At 40.4% G+C, this 20450-nt stretch overlaps 1 protein-coding gene across 3 annotated transcripts; it reads right to left on the reverse strand.

Moving 5' to 3' along the window:
- Window positions 1-982: 982 nt before the first annotated feature.
- CCNA1 (cyclin A1) lies at window positions 983-20433 on the reverse strand. 3 transcript variants are annotated; one of them, XM_072993786.2, is made up of 9 exons: window positions 20304-20433; window positions 18295-18473; window positions 14192-14426; window positions 13538-13653; window positions 12517-12740; window positions 10881-11085; window positions 9473-9598; window positions 7736-7869; window positions 983-7622 (listed from the first exon to the last, which is right to left on the reverse strand). In XM_072993786.2, exons 2-9 carry the CDS (start codon window positions 18448-18450, stop codon window positions 7571-7573), a joined length of 1248 nt encoding a protein of 415 aa, XP_072849887.2. In that variant the 5' UTR covers window positions 18451-18473; window positions 20304-20433; the 3' UTR covers window positions 983-7570. The 3 variants fall into 3 exon arrangements, with proteins under 3 accessions (XP_072849887.2, XP_072849888.2, XP_072849889.2); XM_072993787.2 differs by having other exon boundaries at window positions 9473-9586; window positions 20304-20431; XM_072993788.2 differs by lacking the exon at window positions 20304-20433 and adding an exon at window positions 14624-14655 and having other exon boundaries at window positions 18295-18429.
- Window positions 20434-20450: the final 17 nt, after the last annotated feature.

The raw sequence follows: 20450 nt of genomic DNA on the forward strand, positions 1-20450 counted from the left end.
TGACACCGACAAGGCAGTTTCTTGTGCAGTGCATGTGTGGATTAGGTGGGTCACATCCAAAGGTCTGGGGTGCTCTCTGGAACTTGGAAAGACACAACTGCTCTCCTGTCCTCCCTCTTAATATGTATAACATTTCTAAATCCACATTTTTAGCAACATTTATTAAAAAATTAAAAAAATGAGGGTCTGCTGGGGCAGGGAGACTGGGATGTTCCAAAAAATGCCCAACATATCCCCCATATCCCATAGAAGATAAGAGACTTTTATACAAAGAAAATAATTAAGTTTTAAGAATCACGGGGGCTGAGGGTTCACACACGGCCACAGTCTATGCTTTGCCCACCCTTGACCAAAGCAAAGATGGCTGTAATGATGAAATATTGGTCAAGCTCACTCTAGATTTTACTGATGCTGATGTAAGCACCAGCCTGGTATGCTATCACCATTTTAATTCATCTTTGCTGCCTATAACATCTGAACCAGGCCAGACACTGCAGCCAGATTTGTTGTGTGGTTCAGCCTCGTCACTGACCAAATGGGTTAAGGCTCCTCTTTCCTGCCAAGACTGAAGCCTGAACTTTCACAAGAGTTCAACAAAATCTCTCAAATTGGAACATCTGGGTTAAATAAATAAATAAAGCCCTGCTGGCTTGTTACTTAGCTACTCATGCTAACACAGGGAAAGCATGCAGTATTTACAGTGTTGCAGCTGACACAGTGGCATGTTTGTTGAAACTCTTGGCCTTACAGAAATAAAATGAATTGCTATGAGGAAAACCAAATAGGAGATAAGCAGACTCCCTAAAGGAAGCCACAAGATTGGTTCTGCAGGAGCTGAGCAGGGCTGTTGAGGACAGGACATTTTGGAGATTGTTCATCCATAGGGTCACCATAAGTCAAAGGTGACCTGACAGCACATAACAACAACAAACGAGGAAGCTAAGTATGGTAATAAAGGCAAAGTATAGTACTAGCACAAAAATTTTAATGTAGTTGTCTTTATTATGTATCATCCAAGCATACAGATGTATTGTTCATAGATGTATGTGCATAATGGAATACAGGGTTCCAGTTTATTAAAAATGTGTCACCAAAGCAGCAGATGATCAAGGAACAAACAGGCAGCAGACAAGATGAGCAAACAGCACCTCCCTCGCAAAGCATTACTTATACTCTTATTCAAAACCAGCACAAAACTCCTTACAACTTCAAAATTGTTCAAGCCATTTTCATCATGAAAATTAATGCCACAACATTTACTGAAGCACTTAAGCATTCAGAAAAACCACACTTTCATTGATTATAAAATTGCTCTGAAAAACCCAGTTTCACACTGTGAATTATCCAATCTTTACCTTCACAAAAGGTAATTCAGAATGGAAAAGAAAAGTTTTGCTCCAGAATGAAAATGTAAAACAGGGCACTAATCATGCAACAATTGGGGCACCAACCTTCAAACACTTTCTCTTTGCTTTCTTCTGTTATGGGAGGCAGGAAAGATTTTCCAAACTATCTAACATTTACCATGGGCTTTGGAACATTCAGCCCTCTGGGTCTTCAGCTCCACAACCTCCATCAGCCCCACCCAACATGGCCAATAGCAAGGGACTGCAGGAGCTATACTACGTAGAACATCTGGAGGATCAAAAGTTTCCCATCCTTCATATTCACATTTTCCTAGTAAATGCTGTTCCTAAAAAAAACCAACCAACTGGTACAATCTAGAAATAGTGAAAGTAACTGGAAAAGTAGGTTGCTTTATCTGTAATGGTGATAATTTCAGTGGTTATCTGTGTCTACAGAAGAGCAACCAAGATGGCAGAAAAACTGGAAACCAAGCCATATCAGGAATGGTTGAAGGAGGTAGAGATTGAGATGGGACATCATACCCATCATCCATTATTTATTTATTTATTTATTTATTTATTTATTTATTTATTTATTTATTTATTTATTTATTTATTTATTTATTTATTTATTTATTTATTTATTTATTTATTTATTTATCGTTACCTTGCCTAAGGACCCAGGACAGCTTACAAAATTAAAACACAATATTAAAGCTAAAAACAGTGTATTATTCAAATATTAAACAAATTAATGACATTTTATTAAGAATGATAGGCAAAGCATTACTAAAATAGATTTAGAAGCAACAAAATTCCAACCATCTCATTTTAAAACCATTCCCAGACAATCTGACACCAAGGAAAAACCTGCCTGAAGAGAAAGGTCTTCTCCTCCTTGCGAAAGGACAATGGGGACAGCATCTGAAGGACTGTTACGTAGCAAATGGAGCAAACTTGTTTTCTGTACTGTAGTTCCAGAGGGCAGAATCCAAAGAAATGGATTTGAATTACAAGAAAGATTTCCCCTTGACATTAGGAAAAACGTCTTGACAGGAGCTGTTTAACAGTGGACCACTTCAGAGGATGGTGGATTCTCCTTCATTGAAGGATGTTAAACAGAGGTTAGCTGGCAACTGTCAGAAAACTTTAGCTATGGCTTTCTGGCTTCAGCAGGTGGTTGAACTCCATGACTCCAGGGGTTCCTTCCAGTTCTAAAATTCTGTGATTCAATGAACTCACACATCGATTAATCTTCACTTGTGCGGAACTGTTCAGGAACTTCTAGAGTTAAGAGTCTCCACAGAAATCCAGCCCGCGTACCTTAACGCATACCCAGGCTGCTCCCACCCTTCTTGCCTCAGTTCCATTTCATTCACTGTGGGATCAGTAGCATGTCTGAAACTTCTCTGCCTTCTGACAGCCACACAAACAGCCAGATAAAGCTACGTAAACAGATGCCTTGCCAAGGTTATTGAAAACAGCTTAAACAGGACTAAAGGTACCTCTATCAAAAGCACAGGACTAGATGAGCACAAATCATGTGCAGTAAAAAGTGCAGCTCATGTGTGCTCACTTGAAAAATAAAACAGGAGATGAGCTACTGCATGTTTATCTCACCAGTCTTTAGTCAACTCAAACATTTATTTGTCCTTATTGCCTTGTGATTCCTTTTGTGGTGTACAGAAAAAAAGCCAAAGAACTGGGGTGGGGGAGAGGATAGGATGCTTGGTGTGAACACCCAAGATATCCAGAACAACAAAACAGTTTACTGAAGGGGCCCAAATCGAAATAGACTGGTGTGTACTTAGCATTTTGTTTTTTGTTGCATTTTGTAGAAGCACAATATTCTTGACAGGATTATTGAGAATATATGTGCCACATAAATGCTAGTCCAGAAATTTCAGCAACAAACTATTCTGCTTGTACTGTGTTTTCTCAAAAATAAGACAGGGTCTTAAATTGATTTTTGCTCATAAAACCAGTAGGGCTTATTTATAGGGGGGTTGTTTTTTTTATGTACAACAGTCTATATTTATTCAAATAGAGCCATGTCATCTTCTTCTGGTTGCTGCACCATGGTGGAGGGTGGGGTTTCACTTAACTAGGACTTATTTTTGGGGTAGGATGTATATTATGAGCATCCCGAAAAATCATACCAGGGCTTATTTTCAGGTTAGGTCTTATTTTGGGGGGAAAGGGGTACCAATGGTGCAAAAGATACACACAATGTATCTCTCACTGACAGAAACTTTTTCCTCAATCATGCTGTCCTCTTCTCTGATCCTCACATCACTGCTGTTTTGCCAGTGATGCTTCAGAGCTGATACTCTATGTTCCTGAAGCAGTAAGAAATGTAATCAGGGGTCTGAACAAACCAACATCTACATTCATTATAACCAGGGTGGATAAAAATGATTTTTTTAAAAAACATCTAATTGATTTAAATCGCAATTTAAATTATTATTTTTTAATTTGTATTTTTAAAAATCCCATTTTAAGATTTAAATCATGATTTAAACCAAATCCACCCTGATTCTAACTTTAGTCTCTCTGCTCCTATCTGTATTAATGGCAAAATATAACAGATGCTAAAAGGACAGGCTCACCAACATGATCAGAGAAGAATTCTGTCACAACGTGATGTTTAACAACTGCTCAAGAGGCTATGTGTCTTGATGTGAAGCCTACCTAGAATTTCCTGGCCAAGAAACTAATATCTCTGAACGGAAGTGTCAAATGCTAATTTGTTGTTGCTGCTCCTAAAAAACAACAACAACAACAACAACAACAAAACCAATAGTTTCCTAACAAGAAATTGGTAGCAGAGCAGGACAAAAAGCAACTGTCTTTTTTGGGAGAAAGATGGGCTATAAACATTTTAAAGAAACTGGAAAAAAATTGCTTTGTACTACAGTTGCTGAGTCACTGGCTAACTTTTTCCTGCTGCAATATGAACAAGAGCTTCGATCTTGCTAGACTATAATGTCTCCAGGAATGACTAATTAAGAAGACGGTCCATAACTGTAATACCTACGTTACACTTTTCATCTTTCCTTAAAAACCACCTTTTCATTCAAAGCCTATTGTTTAATCCCTTCTTTCCACTCTCATTGTGAAATGAATCTCATTGTGAAATGAATACAGTTCAGTCACTACACATTAATGTTCTTTATACTAACTCCTTTTCACTCTGTGTAAATTCAAACCACAACCTGCTTGGGGCAGGTCCTCTCTTTCCCATCGGAAAGAGTTATACAAACACTGCACAGGCATGAGACTATATAAACAATGGCCAAAATTCTGTTGCTTAGCACAGTAAATCACACTTGAGTAGGCCCACTGAATCAATGGGAATTTGGTAAGCCAACTCCTACATATATTCCATTGATTCAAGAGGGTCCACTCTAGTTGTGACTTACTTTGGCGCTGGAAGTGGGAATTAAAGCAGGCCCATTTGAGTCAACGGAATTTACTGAGGAGTTGCCTTACCAAACTCCCATGGATTTAGTGGTCCTATCCTAGTGTGATTTACTATGCTAAACAATTTGGCCATTAATTGCTGCCGGCAATATAGAATAATTCATTTTTCTTCCAACTTTCTTCCTGCTCTGGTCAACAGATGCATTTACAACCAGGGGTCCCCAACCTTTTTCATCCCGCAGACTGGCTGGAGAAGGCGGGGCATCCCCACGCTTATGCACATGTGTGAATGAGCGCACGCGCACACGACAGCACGGCTTGCTCATTTGTGTGTATGTGCAAACAGTGGCGCGGCCTTGTGCGGGTGCTTGCTCACTCATGCACATATGGCGGCGCTGGAGTGTGCACACATGCACAAATCAGCTGTGCGGGGGGAAGTACGTGTGGGAGTGGGTGGCCTGTCTCCGTGGACCGGTCTGGCTCAGGCCACGAACCAGGGATTGGGGACCTCTGATCTACACCAAGTAAATGCAACAGATGTGTTTGTACCCCCCTTTGGCTCTTCAGATGCTGGTGAATTTGAACTCTGGAGAGTTTCTCCACCCCTGTATTATAGGCAGTAGCTGTTCAACTGATTCTCCTCCCTCCATCCTTGCTCAATGCCACCACCTACATTTTCAATTGTCCTTCAGCTGTTTTAGGTGCAGGCACCCTGCCCAGGGAGCTGCTAGCCCTGCAACAGAATTAGACCAATAACAGCTATAAATAGGATGCACACTTAGAGCACCAGCTACATAATGACATTCCTTTTCACTATAGCATGTTCCAAAATCATTGCATATTGTTCCTATTTATCAAAGCCTTGCCTCTGCTTTGATTTCTAGACAGTAAGTTTTTTCGAGCACTGAGCTGTTCCTTCACTGCATGAAATGCTTTGTTTGTGGATGGTGGTACAAACTACTTTCACAGAGTTAGAAAAAAAATGTCAAGCTCGAGATTCACTGCATTATTAAGAGAAGATGGTTAAAAGTTTGAGTGAAATCAAAATGAGGCAGAAGGGTAAATGATTTTTAAGGAAATAAAAGAAACTATGGGTAACAATGTGCAAAGATGTACAATGATAGCTTTGTTAAATTTGTTTGGAAATATCCAATTAGAACAGGGAAAAAGAATTAATTATTATTATGGCAACTGATATTTGCAAGGAATTGGAAGACTAACAATCAGTTTAATATGGAGGATTGGTATAAAGAAATGTGGCTATCAATGATAAATTAACATTTGAATGGAAAGTTAGAAAAGGAATACTGAAAGCAAATTATTTTAAGAAGATACAGATTTTTTTAGTACATGCATTTGGTAATTGCAAAGGTTATACCACAGGACAAGAATAATTATATTTTTGGAGAAAGACAGGCCTGCAAATTAAAAAACGAAAAGAGTTGTGATTTGAATTTGAGTTTGTTTTTCTTGTCAGGTGTTTTTCTTTTTTTATCTTGCATTTGTTGTCTTAAGAAGGAGAAGTTTGGATGAAATCAAGCCTTGAAAAACCATACGCCTCTTGTTACAGCTTTCATCCTCTCTCCCCATGGCCCCTTTCTAGATGCAACTGCTTTCATGCTGGTATTATTTTCTACTGAATGCATTGGACATTTATCTTCCCTCAGCAATGGATGCATTTCCTTATTTGTTTCTCTCCTGTGCAAGACAATATTTATATTGTACAGTAATTGGTCTGACCAGTGCAGTACAATAATAATAATAATAATAATAATAATAATAATAATAATAATAATAATAATAATAATAATAATAATAATAATAATAATAATAATAATAATAATAATAATAATAATAATAATAAAACAACTTTTAAAATTCCACAGCTCATTTTCCCCATGCCATACTTGCAGTACTTAAGTTTTCCAAAAGATGGCTCTGATTTGCAAACAGGTTTCACAGTGACAGATACCTCTTAACCCTAGATGCACTAAAACCAAATGATAGATTAGGATAATATCCGACATGGACCACAAACCTGCATTCTTATTTATAAGGTTAGGCAGCACGCAACCTCTAGCACACACTCTCAAATTATACAATACACTTTGAATTTAAAAAACAAACTAACACTTTTGTGGGAATAGGACTTTGTCATGTTTTGGCATCAAAGCATAGCAAACCTGTCCTCTCCAAAGTATAAAAGGATTTTTCAGCCAAATTTTGGGGGGACTATGTGGGGGTTCTTGTGGGGGGGGCACATCTAGATCCTGGGGATGACATGCAGGCCAAAGCCTTGGTCATTATCTATTCCACTCTAGATTGCGTCTATTGTACTGACAGACAAAAGGGTTCTATAGCCACCACTTTTCTCACTTTTGTGTGTTATTTCCAGGCTTTAACAGCCCTAACACAAATCAGAATTTGGATAACCCTAAATGAAGCTGTTTGACTTCAAATACAAGTAGAGAATTTACACTGGTACCAGATTTGCTCCCCTACTACCATATTTTAGCATTAATTTTAACATTAGGTATACAGAACTATCAACAGACTTCTGTTTTTTAATGTAAAAGATGTTTATTAAAAATGCTTCTAGTTTATGCTAAAACTACAGTCCTGAGTCCTTGCAATACAATATAACTATACACCAAGAAAGTCATCATGAAGTATTTAAACAGCAGATTTGACACATGGCCTGCAGTGCCCTATTAAAAAATTAATAATAATTGGCTAGATCAACTCTATTGATCGGGCGTCTAGTGCTTTTGTTTCTATGGAGTTTACTGACATGGTGCAGTTCATTGTAGGGGTAGAATGGATGGAGGTTCCAGAAGAGATACCTGCATATACCTGCAATTGAAGGAAGTCATTTATTAGACAGAGTTCATGATTAGAAACTGATAAAAGACAAGATGCTGAGAAGCAGTTAATTAGTAGCCACTACCTATGGCCACAGCACTTACTTAGTCAGCTTATATTTTTCCCTTATTGCTTGTTGCTGTCGATGAGGGGCATCGAGGCATGCTTTGTGCAAGTCACTGAGACAAGGCACTATCTCACTTAAGGAATATCCAGTGAAAGTAGCAAGGGTTTCTGGCTGATCAAGAGAGGAGAAAGAGAGAAGCACAGTTTTATTTTTCCATTCAGATAGCTGTAATGTGCTGGATATACCTGGAAAAATATTATTGTCATGACCAAAGATCAGATAATGACTCAGAGGGCAAGAAAGTTAGTCTTCGTGCTGACTAGGGGATTCTGGGAGTTGTAACAAAAAAAAATTATAATATTTCTATACTCGGGTTAGAATAAGCCCCAACCTCAGTTAGTCGCCTTGTTTCAATTGGGAGCTGAAGTGTTTCACGGAATAGAACAGAGCTGCTCAATATTTTCCTGCCTGCCTGCCTTCGCCTTCCCTACGTTGTAAGCTCTAATGGCAGGTTACAGTTATATAAAACAATTTTAAAACTTAAGATCTTTAAAATATTAAAACTACTGCACCAAAACCTATACAGGCCTAGATCCTCAACCACCAAAGGCTGTAAGGGGCATGTCTTGACTTGTCCCCAGAATCATGCCAATTTCAGCTCCAGTTAAGTCTCCAATGGCAGAGAACTCCAGTCGGGATGCTACAGCTGAGAAACAGATTTTTTTTAAAAAGCCAAAAATACTGCAGCAACTTTTGGTGAATTCCAATCTGCTTCTTCAGGCCCAGACCTGTCTGCAGTGGACTGTAATCTGTGAAATCTTATAATGAAACAGGTTTGCTAATTTTAAAGATGCTACAAAACTTTTTGCTCGTGCTTTTGCTGAAACAAACAAATATGGCAACCTCTTTGAAATGACGTAAGTGGCTTGGCTCAATTTTCTGAGACAAAAATAGGAGTGCAAAGCCCTATTTCAACCTGAATAACTCTGCCATCCCAGTTATGTTCACATAGGCTTGATTTTCTGACACACTTCACAATAGGATGCTCCTTCTGCGTCAAACTACATAAAACAAGACACCCTGCTGGCAAAGAAGCACCACAGAGAGTACTTTGTTTTGGAAAATTAGTTTTCGCTAGCATTCAAATATCATCTCACAATATTTCTAATAGAAGTTATCAACACCATCCTTGCCTGGGCAAGTTACTGGACAAGATGCTACTGAAATTTATTCACCTTAAGAATCACCTTTCAGACTTCTGCCATGAATTTAGAGACTCCCATTTATAATTTCCCTGCAATATTGGTGAATGGCCCAAAGAAGTGGACTTGACCCATGGAATCTCACTGAGTGTTTGCTTTTTTTTTAGTGGTCTAATAAAGTTATCGCCTCTCCTGCACTTATATTTTGTGAGACCCACACATCTTTCTTAGTTTTTTTCTAGAACTATTTATGACCGTGGATTTAATGGATTTCAAACTACAGCAAACAATATATTAAAGGTCAACTAAACTACAGAAGCAGAAAATTGTTTTTAATCTCAGCAAGTTCTTGTTTGCTTTTCATCTTAAGATTTAATAATCTTACTAGCTCTAAAGCCCTGCAGTGAGAAAAACTGGAAATAGTTTTGCAGACCTCTAGATATTTCTGCCATTTTGAAACTTGTTGCTAAAACAGAAGATGCACCTGAAGCATGAATTACATACATTGTTTCGTTCTCTGAAACATCTATATTCAAGTTTAAATTTATTCAACATTTTAAAGTCAACCTTACCCAGAAATGCCTGTTCACAGTGTAGTTTGCCAGACAATAAGCAGCTGCTGCCGTTTGTGAGGGCAGGTACTTCAGGAATGGATCCGCTTCAAGGAGACTCAGCTCGGCCACATACTGAGAAGAGAACTGCATGCTAGTTTAACCACAAGGAAATCAGCTGAGATTTTAAAACTTCATTCATCAAAGTTTGTAAAGTGGGGACTGACAGTTTTTCTGGATTTTGGTAGCCAATTTTACGCCACTGGAATCCTTTGGATTGATTACCCAAAACGCAAGATAAATAAATAAACAATTTAAAAAAGCCTGGGCAGGTGTTGATAGTGGAAGTGGCTGCTGTTTTTTAAAAAAAAACTGAGGGGAAGTTGTGTGGGTTTGAAAGATTCCTTGCACTTTCAAGGAGTAGCAATGTGTCTTTTTTTTTTTTTTTGCCATGAAAAGACTGACATGGAAGAGGCCTGAAAGCCACAAGAACATGCAAGCCACAAAGCAACTGTCACAAAAACAGTCCACTTTGTCTATCCCTTCTGTAGACCATGCTATCTATACTGCAATACAGAATTAAGCAGGTTTGAGGTCAATATGTCATGTAGCTGACTGAGTTTTCGTTTATGCATAAACTACTGGCCAGAATCCTATTGCCAACATTTGCATAACCAGCTGCAGCTAACTGACAAACTGCAAGGTCACATCTCCATTGCACAATCATCTGCACAATCATAAAGCAAGACATGCCCTAGCACCTCATCAATTAGCCACAATTAACCACAAGTAGTAATAAAAACCATACGCAAACATCAGCTGTCACAAGCTTAATCCTTATTCTATCATATACTGCTGTTGACATCTAGAAGAAGTAATAATTTTGTTCTACCCACTCTTTGGGCATTGCTTCCTTCCAACTCTTCTCTATTCTAACTAAAACTATGGTACTAAATCATGTTATGTAGTTCAACTGAGCATTCTAGGTCACGGAGAACCTGGAGTCTTCAGCCAGTTTTCATATAATCCACAACCAAGTTGTGAATTCCCTCCCACCCCTTCCATAGGTTCAATTTTGTTGAGCATTGGAAACACAGAAATACATTCCACTCACACATACCTCAAAAAAAATCATTGTTGAAGGGTAATGCTAAAGTTTGCCTTCCTCTGAACTACAGAAATGTGAAGACAGTTATGGATCGGTCAGAGACAAAAGACCTAAACCAAAAATGTAGTAACTCTCAGTTAAAGAAACACAGCAGTTGAAGCAATTGTTTGTAATATCCTTCGGTAAGGCCAATTTCAGCATGGCAGACCAAATATCCTTCTGCAGAGGAGATGCAGGAATGGTAGCAGTGGCACCAGATATGTTGGCGACATCATCTCATTTAAGTGACCTTCAAGCACAGAAGGCAAAACACATCCTTACCCTTGCAAAATGCTCTGTCTTAAGACTGACACCATGCCTCTGTAAATACTGCAGGAGAAACTGGTTGATGGTTGGCACTGTCAAGTCAAAAGAGAGTACTTTGAGAAGGAGGTGTTCCATTCGCAACAGTTGTTTCTTGGTATAGGTGTCATCTGTTACATACACAAATTCTTCTACTTCTGGTGGATAGATTTCTTCATATTTCCTGAGGAAAGAAAGAAAAGAGTACTGCACTTAACAGCATGTTTTAGTCTATTAAATTAAAACCACCACTTTTTTTGATCCTCCAAGAGTTATTTCCATTGCAATTTTATGACTCAGGAGATCCTACTTTCCACTATTTGCTACTGTACCTTGCAGAATTCTGCCACCAATTAGGAATCTAGCGCACTCTGGATGACACTGGGATCTAAATCATAACTTCAGTATGCAAAATCCACATCTTTCTTTCACTGAGAAGTGAAACTTTACTTTCTGTGATCTGGAGGCACAACAGCCCTTCTGTGTGAATGGGCACTTATACTTTCCAGAGAAACAAATGCAGGAGCTTTTGCAAAAGGACAGTCCTTTGGGAGTTGAGAGAAGGGGTTAAATGGGGGCACTGTGATTTTTATGGCTATTTTCATCCAAGCTGCCATACATTGTTGTCTCCCCATAAGGAAAGTAAGTTGTAACATTTTCAATGAAGGGGCAAAGTTGCTCAAAGAAAGTCCTTATATTTGGAGGGGTGGATTTGCTACTCAAAAAGTTACGCTACTCAAAAGACAACTTATGTGAAAATAAGATTTACCCTTGCTAAGTAACCTGCAAAATTTCCTAGAAAGGGAAGAACTGATGGAAGCGGCTCCATCAGAGAAATGATAGTGCTGAAACTAGACAAAGGCACCTACACTGCTTCCATCCATATCCGAGCATCTCTAGGACTTTCTCACAGGATACAGTGAAAAAGCAAGCAATCATCCCCCCACGTATATTACACAGCATTTTCCCCCTCTGCAAGCCATCACTCCGCTGAGTCTCTGGGGAGAAACACTGAAGCTCAGTAGCTGACAGCAGAAGAGAAAAGAGACAGAGCACTGGGATGGATGTGAAACTAAATGCGTTTCTAATCTATGCAAAGTCAGACGTTTTCTATTGACTGAGAAAGTACAAGCACACATACATGTACAAAGCACAAATAATGCTCCTTTCGCACTAGAGTATATGGGCAATTTCACCATGGTGCACTCTGGCCTATTTTAGGCTCAGGGAGGGCTTTTTTCGAAATGTAACTTTTCTAAAAGTAACTTCCTGCTTTTTAAAAAGCCACAGGATTTAAAAATAGTAAAGAGGGCAAAAACAGCATAAAATTCCCTCTACTCAAATATGTAAGGGATCTTTTTCGTACATTTTTAATTTTGAGGTGCTAGCAAGATGGAGTGTTGCAAGGGGTGGGAAGTTACACTGGGGGGAGGCTGCAGTTTGCTTATACAGTACTTGGTGTAGCTACTATTGAGGGTAGATCAACCAACACTGACATATTTCTTCTCTGCTAAACACAGACATTCATTCAAAACAGGCACTTCTTTTATCTCATGATGTAGCCCAATGCAGCTGTCATCTCCCAAGGCTTGTTCATTTACAAAAACATACGTACGAAGCCAGAAGAATTGCTGCTGTTCCTACAAGTTGCAGTTTTCCTCTGAGGACAGACATGCAAGAAAGGAACCGGTCTAAGTAGTTCACAGCAAGGTACAGCGTCTCATTCTGAAGCTTGTATTCTTCGCCAACTTCAGCCAGCCAGTCCACTAGGATGGCACGCATCCCTGAGGTTATGTCAGGCTGCTTTCTCATGTAACACGGCTTGGGCCTGTATTTTACCTATATAGGAAGAATTCAGTCTTAGGATTACTGAAGTAAAATCACCCAATAAATCTCTTGTTAAATCATTTTTGTTCACAGGGTATCACAGAAGATTAGAGATGGCAAACATTGCTTTTCCTAAATACATGCAACTCACAGGATCTCACAGGATCTCACAGCCAATATGGCTACTGCCTCTGGGAATTCTGGGAGTTTAATCATCATCATCATCATCATCATCATCATCATCATCATCATCATCATCATCATCGCCTCTGTACAACAAGCAAGCATTATAAGTCTCCAATCAAACAAAACTTGCCTAAATGATGCTGTTAGCACCCAGGGAGTAGCTGTTTAGCATCTGTAGGGAGTACATACCAAGCAAAGTAACTCAGTATGCGTAACACATGATATGTGAACAGAGGTGTAAGAGCTGCTACAGAAAGAGTGGCCAGCACATCACTATGATACTAGACTAATACAAATGTAAAGATACAGATAGCATGGCCATGACTGACTGTCTGCTAACAGCCAAGGAAACATTTCAGTAAATCAGGCTCGGTAGAGTAAAACTTTAAAAAGTTCAGTGCTTTCACACACTAGACTCACATAGAAAAAATCATTCTCTGTGTTAAAGGGTAACCGAAGGGAAACTATACTGGTTGAAGGCACTGTGAGAAGAAAGAGCCATGCTAAGCAATTCTTATAAGGCTGTCTTATAGCAGGAAGAACTGAGTTCCTACAGTGCTCATATTACAAGGACATTGCACAGGGGTCAAGCTTACAATGAGACTGTTAGAAGCATCACTCACTTCAGCATCTCTTAAGTAGAGATGTATATCTTCTGCATACTCTACAACATTCATGACATCTACTTTATTATCTTCATTTTGCCACTGTAGAGACTTATCTACCAACATTGGAGACCCTAGAACCAAAAATATGTAGACAGTGTTAAATTTGCAAGAGATTATGATTAAGCAACCATTTCGAATTAAAAACACAGAACTGTGAACTCCAAGACTAGAAAAAAAAATCCTTTAATGCAGTGGTTCCCAAGCTCGAGTAATTCATATGTTTTTGGACTGCTCCTGCTTAGAAGTCTTCACCACTCGCTGTGCTGGGTGAGGTTTCTGGGAGTTGCCATCCAAGGACACTTGGGTTACCCAAGGTTGGGAACCACTCCTTTAGCGGATGCCTAAACCTTTACTAGAAGTTACAAACAAGGTGAGTGTGTTCAAGTTCTTTGGAACTCTTCCACAACTGAAGAAGAGTTTTGGAAAATGTGAGAACTTCCCTTGTTTGTAACGTTCAACACTCAGTAAAGGAACCACTGTTTCCAGTGGGTCCTTCCATTGATTCAAGGCCTCAAGATGTGCATTCTTAATAAACTAATGGCTTCTGCAGGCCTCATCTGGGAGAAGAAATTAAAAACAATGACCATATTAGAGCGCCCAATGAATTACCTGTACTGAAATTGAGCAGCAGATGAAGACTAGGATTTACTACACTGGTGTCAACATCACACATGCTGGGCTCCACCTCTTCTACAGGCATGTAACTGTAGATGTTTCTTTCTTCCACACCATCTATGTAAATAGCAAAGTTTTGCTTGGATGACACGCAGCTTGGCAAACTATTCTTGCCAGTTGGAGGAAAGGCATTTTCAGATCCAGAAGGGTGTCTCGTTATGGAAGTTCCCTGAAAAAGAATATATTTTTTTCAGGAGAAACAAGACTATGGGCACATTTCAAGCAGGAAAAGCTGCTCACTGACCAGCTAAGAGCACCAGGCCATCATACTACCACTACTCATGATATGAACGGCTTCAGTATGATAATCATTCTTAAATATAATTTTCAAACCTCTGCACGTATGTATTGAACTAAAACTCCTACCATTCTTCATCTCTGGTCTGTGAAGTGGGTTTCTGGAAAAAATAAAACTTGACTTAGTCTGTCACTCATTTTTACTTTCTAACACGCATTTTCCTTCAATAACCACACAAAATCACCTGCCCTTGTTGTTTAGTCATTAAGTTGTGTCTGACTCATCGTGACCCCATGGACCAGAGCATGCCAGGCCCTCCTGTCTTCCACTGCCTCCCGGAGTCTGGTCAAAACACTGCCCTACTTTGCTGTTTTTAATCCATATCTTTTGCTAACTTTAATGGTTTTGTATGTATTTGCTGAATTTTAATGTTTTTTACAGTGGAGCTGCTTTCTAGGATTTCATGATTTTTTGAAAGTTTGTCAGCCTTCCTGAGCACCATCAGCCAGGATACAAATGTAATAAACAAAATGTCTTGCATTTGGTAAACAAATAAACTAAAAATGTAACCCACATCAATTTTATGTACACTATGAATATTGGTCTTCAGCTGATACCCTGATCGATCATTGTATGGTCTCTTACAATTGTTGTTGTTGTTTTATATTCTTAATGGTTGATTAAAGATATCACCTGCTCCTGCATTTGTATTATACAGTAGATGTCTGTGTATCTTAGAAATGCAAAGTTGGAAAAAGGACCCTACGAACCATCGAGTCCAGCCCCTGTCAAGGAGGCACAGTGAGGAATCAAACTCCCAAACAGATATGTAGATCACTGGGCTATTCAGTATCCTATATTTAGGCCACCTAACATGACTGAGGGACGTGGTGGCGCTGTGGGCTAAACCACAGAAGCCTGTGCTGCAGGGTCAGAAGACCAAGCAGTCGTAAGATCGAATCCACGTGACGGAATGAGCGCCCGTCGCTTGTTCCAGCTCCCGCCAACCTAGCGGTTCGAAAGCATGCAAATGCAAGTAGATAAATAGGGACCACCTCAGTGGGAAGTTCCGTGTCTAAGTCGCACTGGCCATGTGACCACGGAAGATTGTTTTCGGACAAAACGCTGGCTCCATGGCTTGGAAACGGGGATGAGCACCGCCCCCTAGAGTCGAACACGACTGGACAAAAATTGTTAAGGGGAACCTTTACCTTTACCTAACATGACTGACTGCACTACAATAACCAAGACAGCTATGGGAAACCATAGACATATATGGTCTGGAAATAATAGAGCATCAGAAAAAAAATTGTGCCCTGTATCTGTGCCCCAGGCCATGCTTGTGGGGTTCACAGGAGTTGTTAGCAAAAAAAAAAACCAACAACAACAACTGGACATCCAAAAGATTTTTTTTACCTTGTTCTACAGATTTCTCCTAGAATTAGACTTTAGAAATTTAAATATATTTCAAATGTAGAATTGTTAGCATCCATATATCCTACAAAGTAGATAGTGAAAGACAACAGAACCAAAAGACCATGAAATGTCTGAGAAATGTTGTGACATTTGCAAACAAAATGCTTGTACATTTTTGTAATCTATATACAAATGTCACAGGCTTTTGCCTTTGTTCTTTGTCCCATTCCTCACAGTTCTTGATGTGTCTTTGCATGAATGCTGTGTTGTCTTATACATCTGTTGAAGACACAGTCAGCTAACAGCAATCCAAAGGCAGGGTAGGTGACACCTCTATTAAAACACTAAAAAAAATCACAAACACTAACTGTCATCTGGGCACCAGCGAAGAGCAGCATCATTTGTACATGTAAGGTTCATTGAATACTAAAAGATTATGGTTCATTCCCAACTACTCAAAAACCAATGGATGAACCTGAAGTTAGGAATATAGATTGATCCCACATATGTGTGATGCGCCACAAGTCAGGACTGACTTACAGTAACCTCAATAGCTTTCCAGGTAAGTGAGATACTTATACCACAGTATGGAATGCATTGCCAGCGGGGGCGTGCCAGACCTTCTCTCCTAGCATTTACAAAATCAATTACTGTAAAACCCAGCTCTTCTGAGAATCATTTCTGTAGACTCTCCTCTCATGATTGTCTACATGTTATTTATTTTTATTTTGCTTTTTTATTGCTGTCACTTCTGGGGGAAGGGGGGGTTGGGTTATTTCTTTTCAATTTTATTTGTCTGATCAGGGGTTGGGTTTTTAAAATGATTTTTATCTGCTCAAGCTACGCAGAATAGCAGTATGCCATTAGATAGGCAGGGTGAACTTTTAATAAAATAAAAGTGGTTTCATGAGTTCCATAGCCTGCCACAAGTGAGTTTCCGTGACTTGAGTGGAATTAAATCCACGTCTCCCAAGTTCATCATTCTTCCTACTACACCACACTGAGTATCAGATTGCTACTAGATGATGTGACAATTTTGACTGTAATTTGATTTTGATTTAATTCAATTTAAATTAAATTAATTGTAAATGTTTTGTTTTCTTTTTATTATGTCTGTTTACAGTATTGTTGAATTATTGATTTGTTTGTTATATGTTTTTACTGCTCTTCCCTGTACACTGCCCAAAGGGACCATTGGTCAGATGGGTACTTTAAAAGTTTAATAAATAAAAAATGTAAAAAGCTGTTTATTACTTCAACTCTTCCTCCTAGCCCAGTAGCAACCATACAATGCAGTAACACTGAGCAAATGCTGCATTTTTATGTCACACTGAAGCTGTGGAGAAAGATGTCAAGGTCTCTCTTGCTTTCCAGCTTCTTTGTTTCTCAGAAAGTGAAGCTAAAAGACAGAACTCTTTAGCAGGAGTTGACCCTTGGCAGTTACACACATAGCCACTGGCCCTTTACTGCACAGCTCACGGCATAAGCAAAATCTTGCAACATTTTGAATTATAGCAAGTATAAGAATTATGTCAGCAATACAGAGAATGGCTGAAACACAAGTCAACACCTTATGGTTTGTCAGTTGGTCAATAAATAAGCTGACTGCAACTCAGACCATACAATAAAAGGTATGCTGTAATTTATTTATTTATTATTTATTGCACTTCTGTGCCTTTTCTTTCATAGTAGTGGAGCTCAAAGTGGCTCAGAGATCATTAAAAGAGTCAAACACAATGTACAAATAACAATTTAAAATTATTCCGTATAAAAATATTGTGCTGGGTCAATAGCTCTCAGAGTTAGATACCTGGCTGTGTAGCCAGAGTTTGGGAGTTCGATTCCTCACTGTGCCTCCTGCAAGTACAGCCAGCCTGCGTGACCTTGGGCAAGCTGCACAGTCCCGGGATGCCACCAGACTTCTGAGTACACTCTACCTAGGAAACCCTGGAGAGACTCGCCATAAGTTGGAATTCAGCCTGACGGCACACAATTATTATTATTAAAATATAAAAATCACCATATAAAAAAAATTAAGGAATAGAATTCCTTAATTTAAAGCATTTAAAAACACAATCAAAAGGATACACTGCCAACTTGCTTTGTTAAAATTAGATTTTAAACACTAAAAGCCTGTTGGAAGAAAAATGTTTTCTGTTCTCTTAAAAAGAGAGAGAATTTCATAGGGGAGGGCCTCCCATAAACTGTGGGCAACCACTAAGAAGACTGGTGGAGATCCACATTCTCAAAACCCCCATCTTCATTTTCATAAGCTTAGCCACATCATGCAGGGTAGAGTATATTGAAAGAAGACTGGCTCAGGTAGTACTAAGTACTGTACACCCCCAGCGATCTGAGAAGGCTCATCTCCCATGCATCTTACCAGGACGCGGGGTCTCAGGCATTGCCCGTTGTCAAACAGCTCTCCCAGAACAGCCCTCTGGCGGGGGTTTTGATGGGCATGCGGCTCAGCTGCAACTGCCAGGGCATCCCAAGGCCCAGCTTGCTCCTTCTCATCGCTCTTGTTGCTGCGCTGCATTTCCTCCGGGTCAGCAGCTGATGCTGGAGAAGAGAAAGCAGCACACATTATTTCTTGTAATAGACTCCCCATTCTCTTCTCCCCCCCCCCCCCAAGGATAATGTGTTGTCTACAAGTGTCTCTACCCTAACATTTCACATGAAAGCTTTCCTGGAAGTTGCTGTTTGAACCAATCATCTGTCATCCTCACAGTCTCAACAACTGCAGCAATTCTGCGACTCCATGCCCTGTTGGATCACAATCTGCCATCATCCACAAGAAACGGGAAGGCTTCAGGCTGGGGAAAGCTGCCAGCATTTCATTAACGCTCCATAAAGCAAATATACTCTGTGAGTACAGTACAGAATACTCATAAGTACCGGTAGCTTGCCATTCCCTTCTTCTTGGAGGCGGTCTTTGCCAAAGGCTACATGGGAACAGTGGGAAATTGTTATTGTTGTTATTTTATTATTACATTAAGTTATTTTTCAGGAAGATAACAATGCTTCACATCTAAATCAGCTACGGATTCAGTCAGCAGCCCGCGTGTATGTTTTAAAGACATTCAAGTTGGATAGTGCCTTTTGCTAGAACCACAAAAATGTTACATAAGTTGTGTGTATGTGAATAAAGTTTAAAGTTCTCCAGAGCCCTTTGTTAGTTAAAATGATTTTTAAAAATTAAAGAATTAATAGGAGATGAAGATGCTTGTGATACCACACAAACACCATATCTGCACACCTTCAAAAGCCAACTATAATAAAGCCAGCCTGTAAGTAACCTGCCAATGTTGGCTTCACACATGCCGCCAAACCCAGCATCTTTATCCTCCCGAGTCCAGTGTCACTGCCTGAAACCCATGGGAATCTTCAGTGACTTATCAAGTCATTGAAGAGCCTGAACTTAAGGGCCCCCCTTTCCTTGGAACCTGCTCAGTTTCCTTCCACACACGTATGCCAAGGAGAATGTACTGTATGTGTAACCTGAGCCAAAAGAGCATCTTCCTTTACCCAAGATCTCCCTGCTAGACAAGGCACTAATGGGAGTGGGCTCTCACCTTCACAAGAGCCTGCTCTAAGCCAGGATGATGTCACTATGATTTGCTTTTGGTTTTTCACCTATATTTCAAGTAATGAAAGATGTTCAGAATCTTTTTAAGCTCTTTACTCAAAGCACCAGATCATCTCCCACTCCAAAGGAATTAGTGGATGATTTATTCCATTTATACCCTGCGTCTCCTACATTTAGCTTAGAGTGTGGGACCCGCCTGTCCTCTTCTTCCTCCCCAATTCTTAGCACAACCACCTTGCAGGGCAGAGTCAGGAGGACTCCCCTTTTCTCCGTTATCTGCACAACTGTCCTGGGAGAAGAGTCAGAGTTAACAACAAGACCGGGTCTGAAAGTTTTCCCAGCCCATTCGAGACCCGAACCGGGGCCTCCCAAGCAGCAAGGCAACAACGCTCTACCCACTACACACCACCACCCCGGCGCCCAAACGGCTTCTCGCTACACCTTGGCCAACTCCTTCCTTCCCCCCCCCCACGTTCTGCCACCGCCCGCTGTCGGGCTGAAAGCAACCGCAGGGGGCGCCGTTCGCCCTTCCGCCATCCATCTCGACCCCAAAGTGGCTCCGAGGGATTCCTCGCTGCGGGGGAGGCTACACGCGAGGAGTCCCTTCCCGGAGTCCAACTCTCCCTGGACGTGGCAGGAGAAGAAAGTCACTGCCCCCCGCCCAATTTCTAGGCTCACCAAGCGGGCCCCTACTTTCCTTCCTTCCTTCCCAAAGAGCCACCCCGAGAGGATGGCCAGAAGGACTCCTCTCCGTGCACCCGCCGACCCTCCCAGGCCCGCTTCGGGCGCCCTTCGTTGCCCACCTGCAACCGAAACCCCCCCGCTCAGCTGGGCCGGGGGCGGGGCGGGGAACTCGGGCGCGTCGCTTCCCACCTCCCGGCAGGCAGAAGCAGGCAAGGACTCAGAGAGCGGCCTCTTTGCCGCCCCGGCCCCGGGCTATATAGGCGGCG

The sequence above is a fragment of the Pogona vitticeps genome, chromosome 3 (assembly GCF_051106095.1).
Source record: "Pogona vitticeps strain Pit_001003342236 chromosome 3, PviZW2.1, whole genome shotgun sequence".
Lineage (NCBI taxonomy): Eukaryota > Metazoa > Chordata > Lepidosauria > Squamata > Agamidae > Pogona > Pogona vitticeps.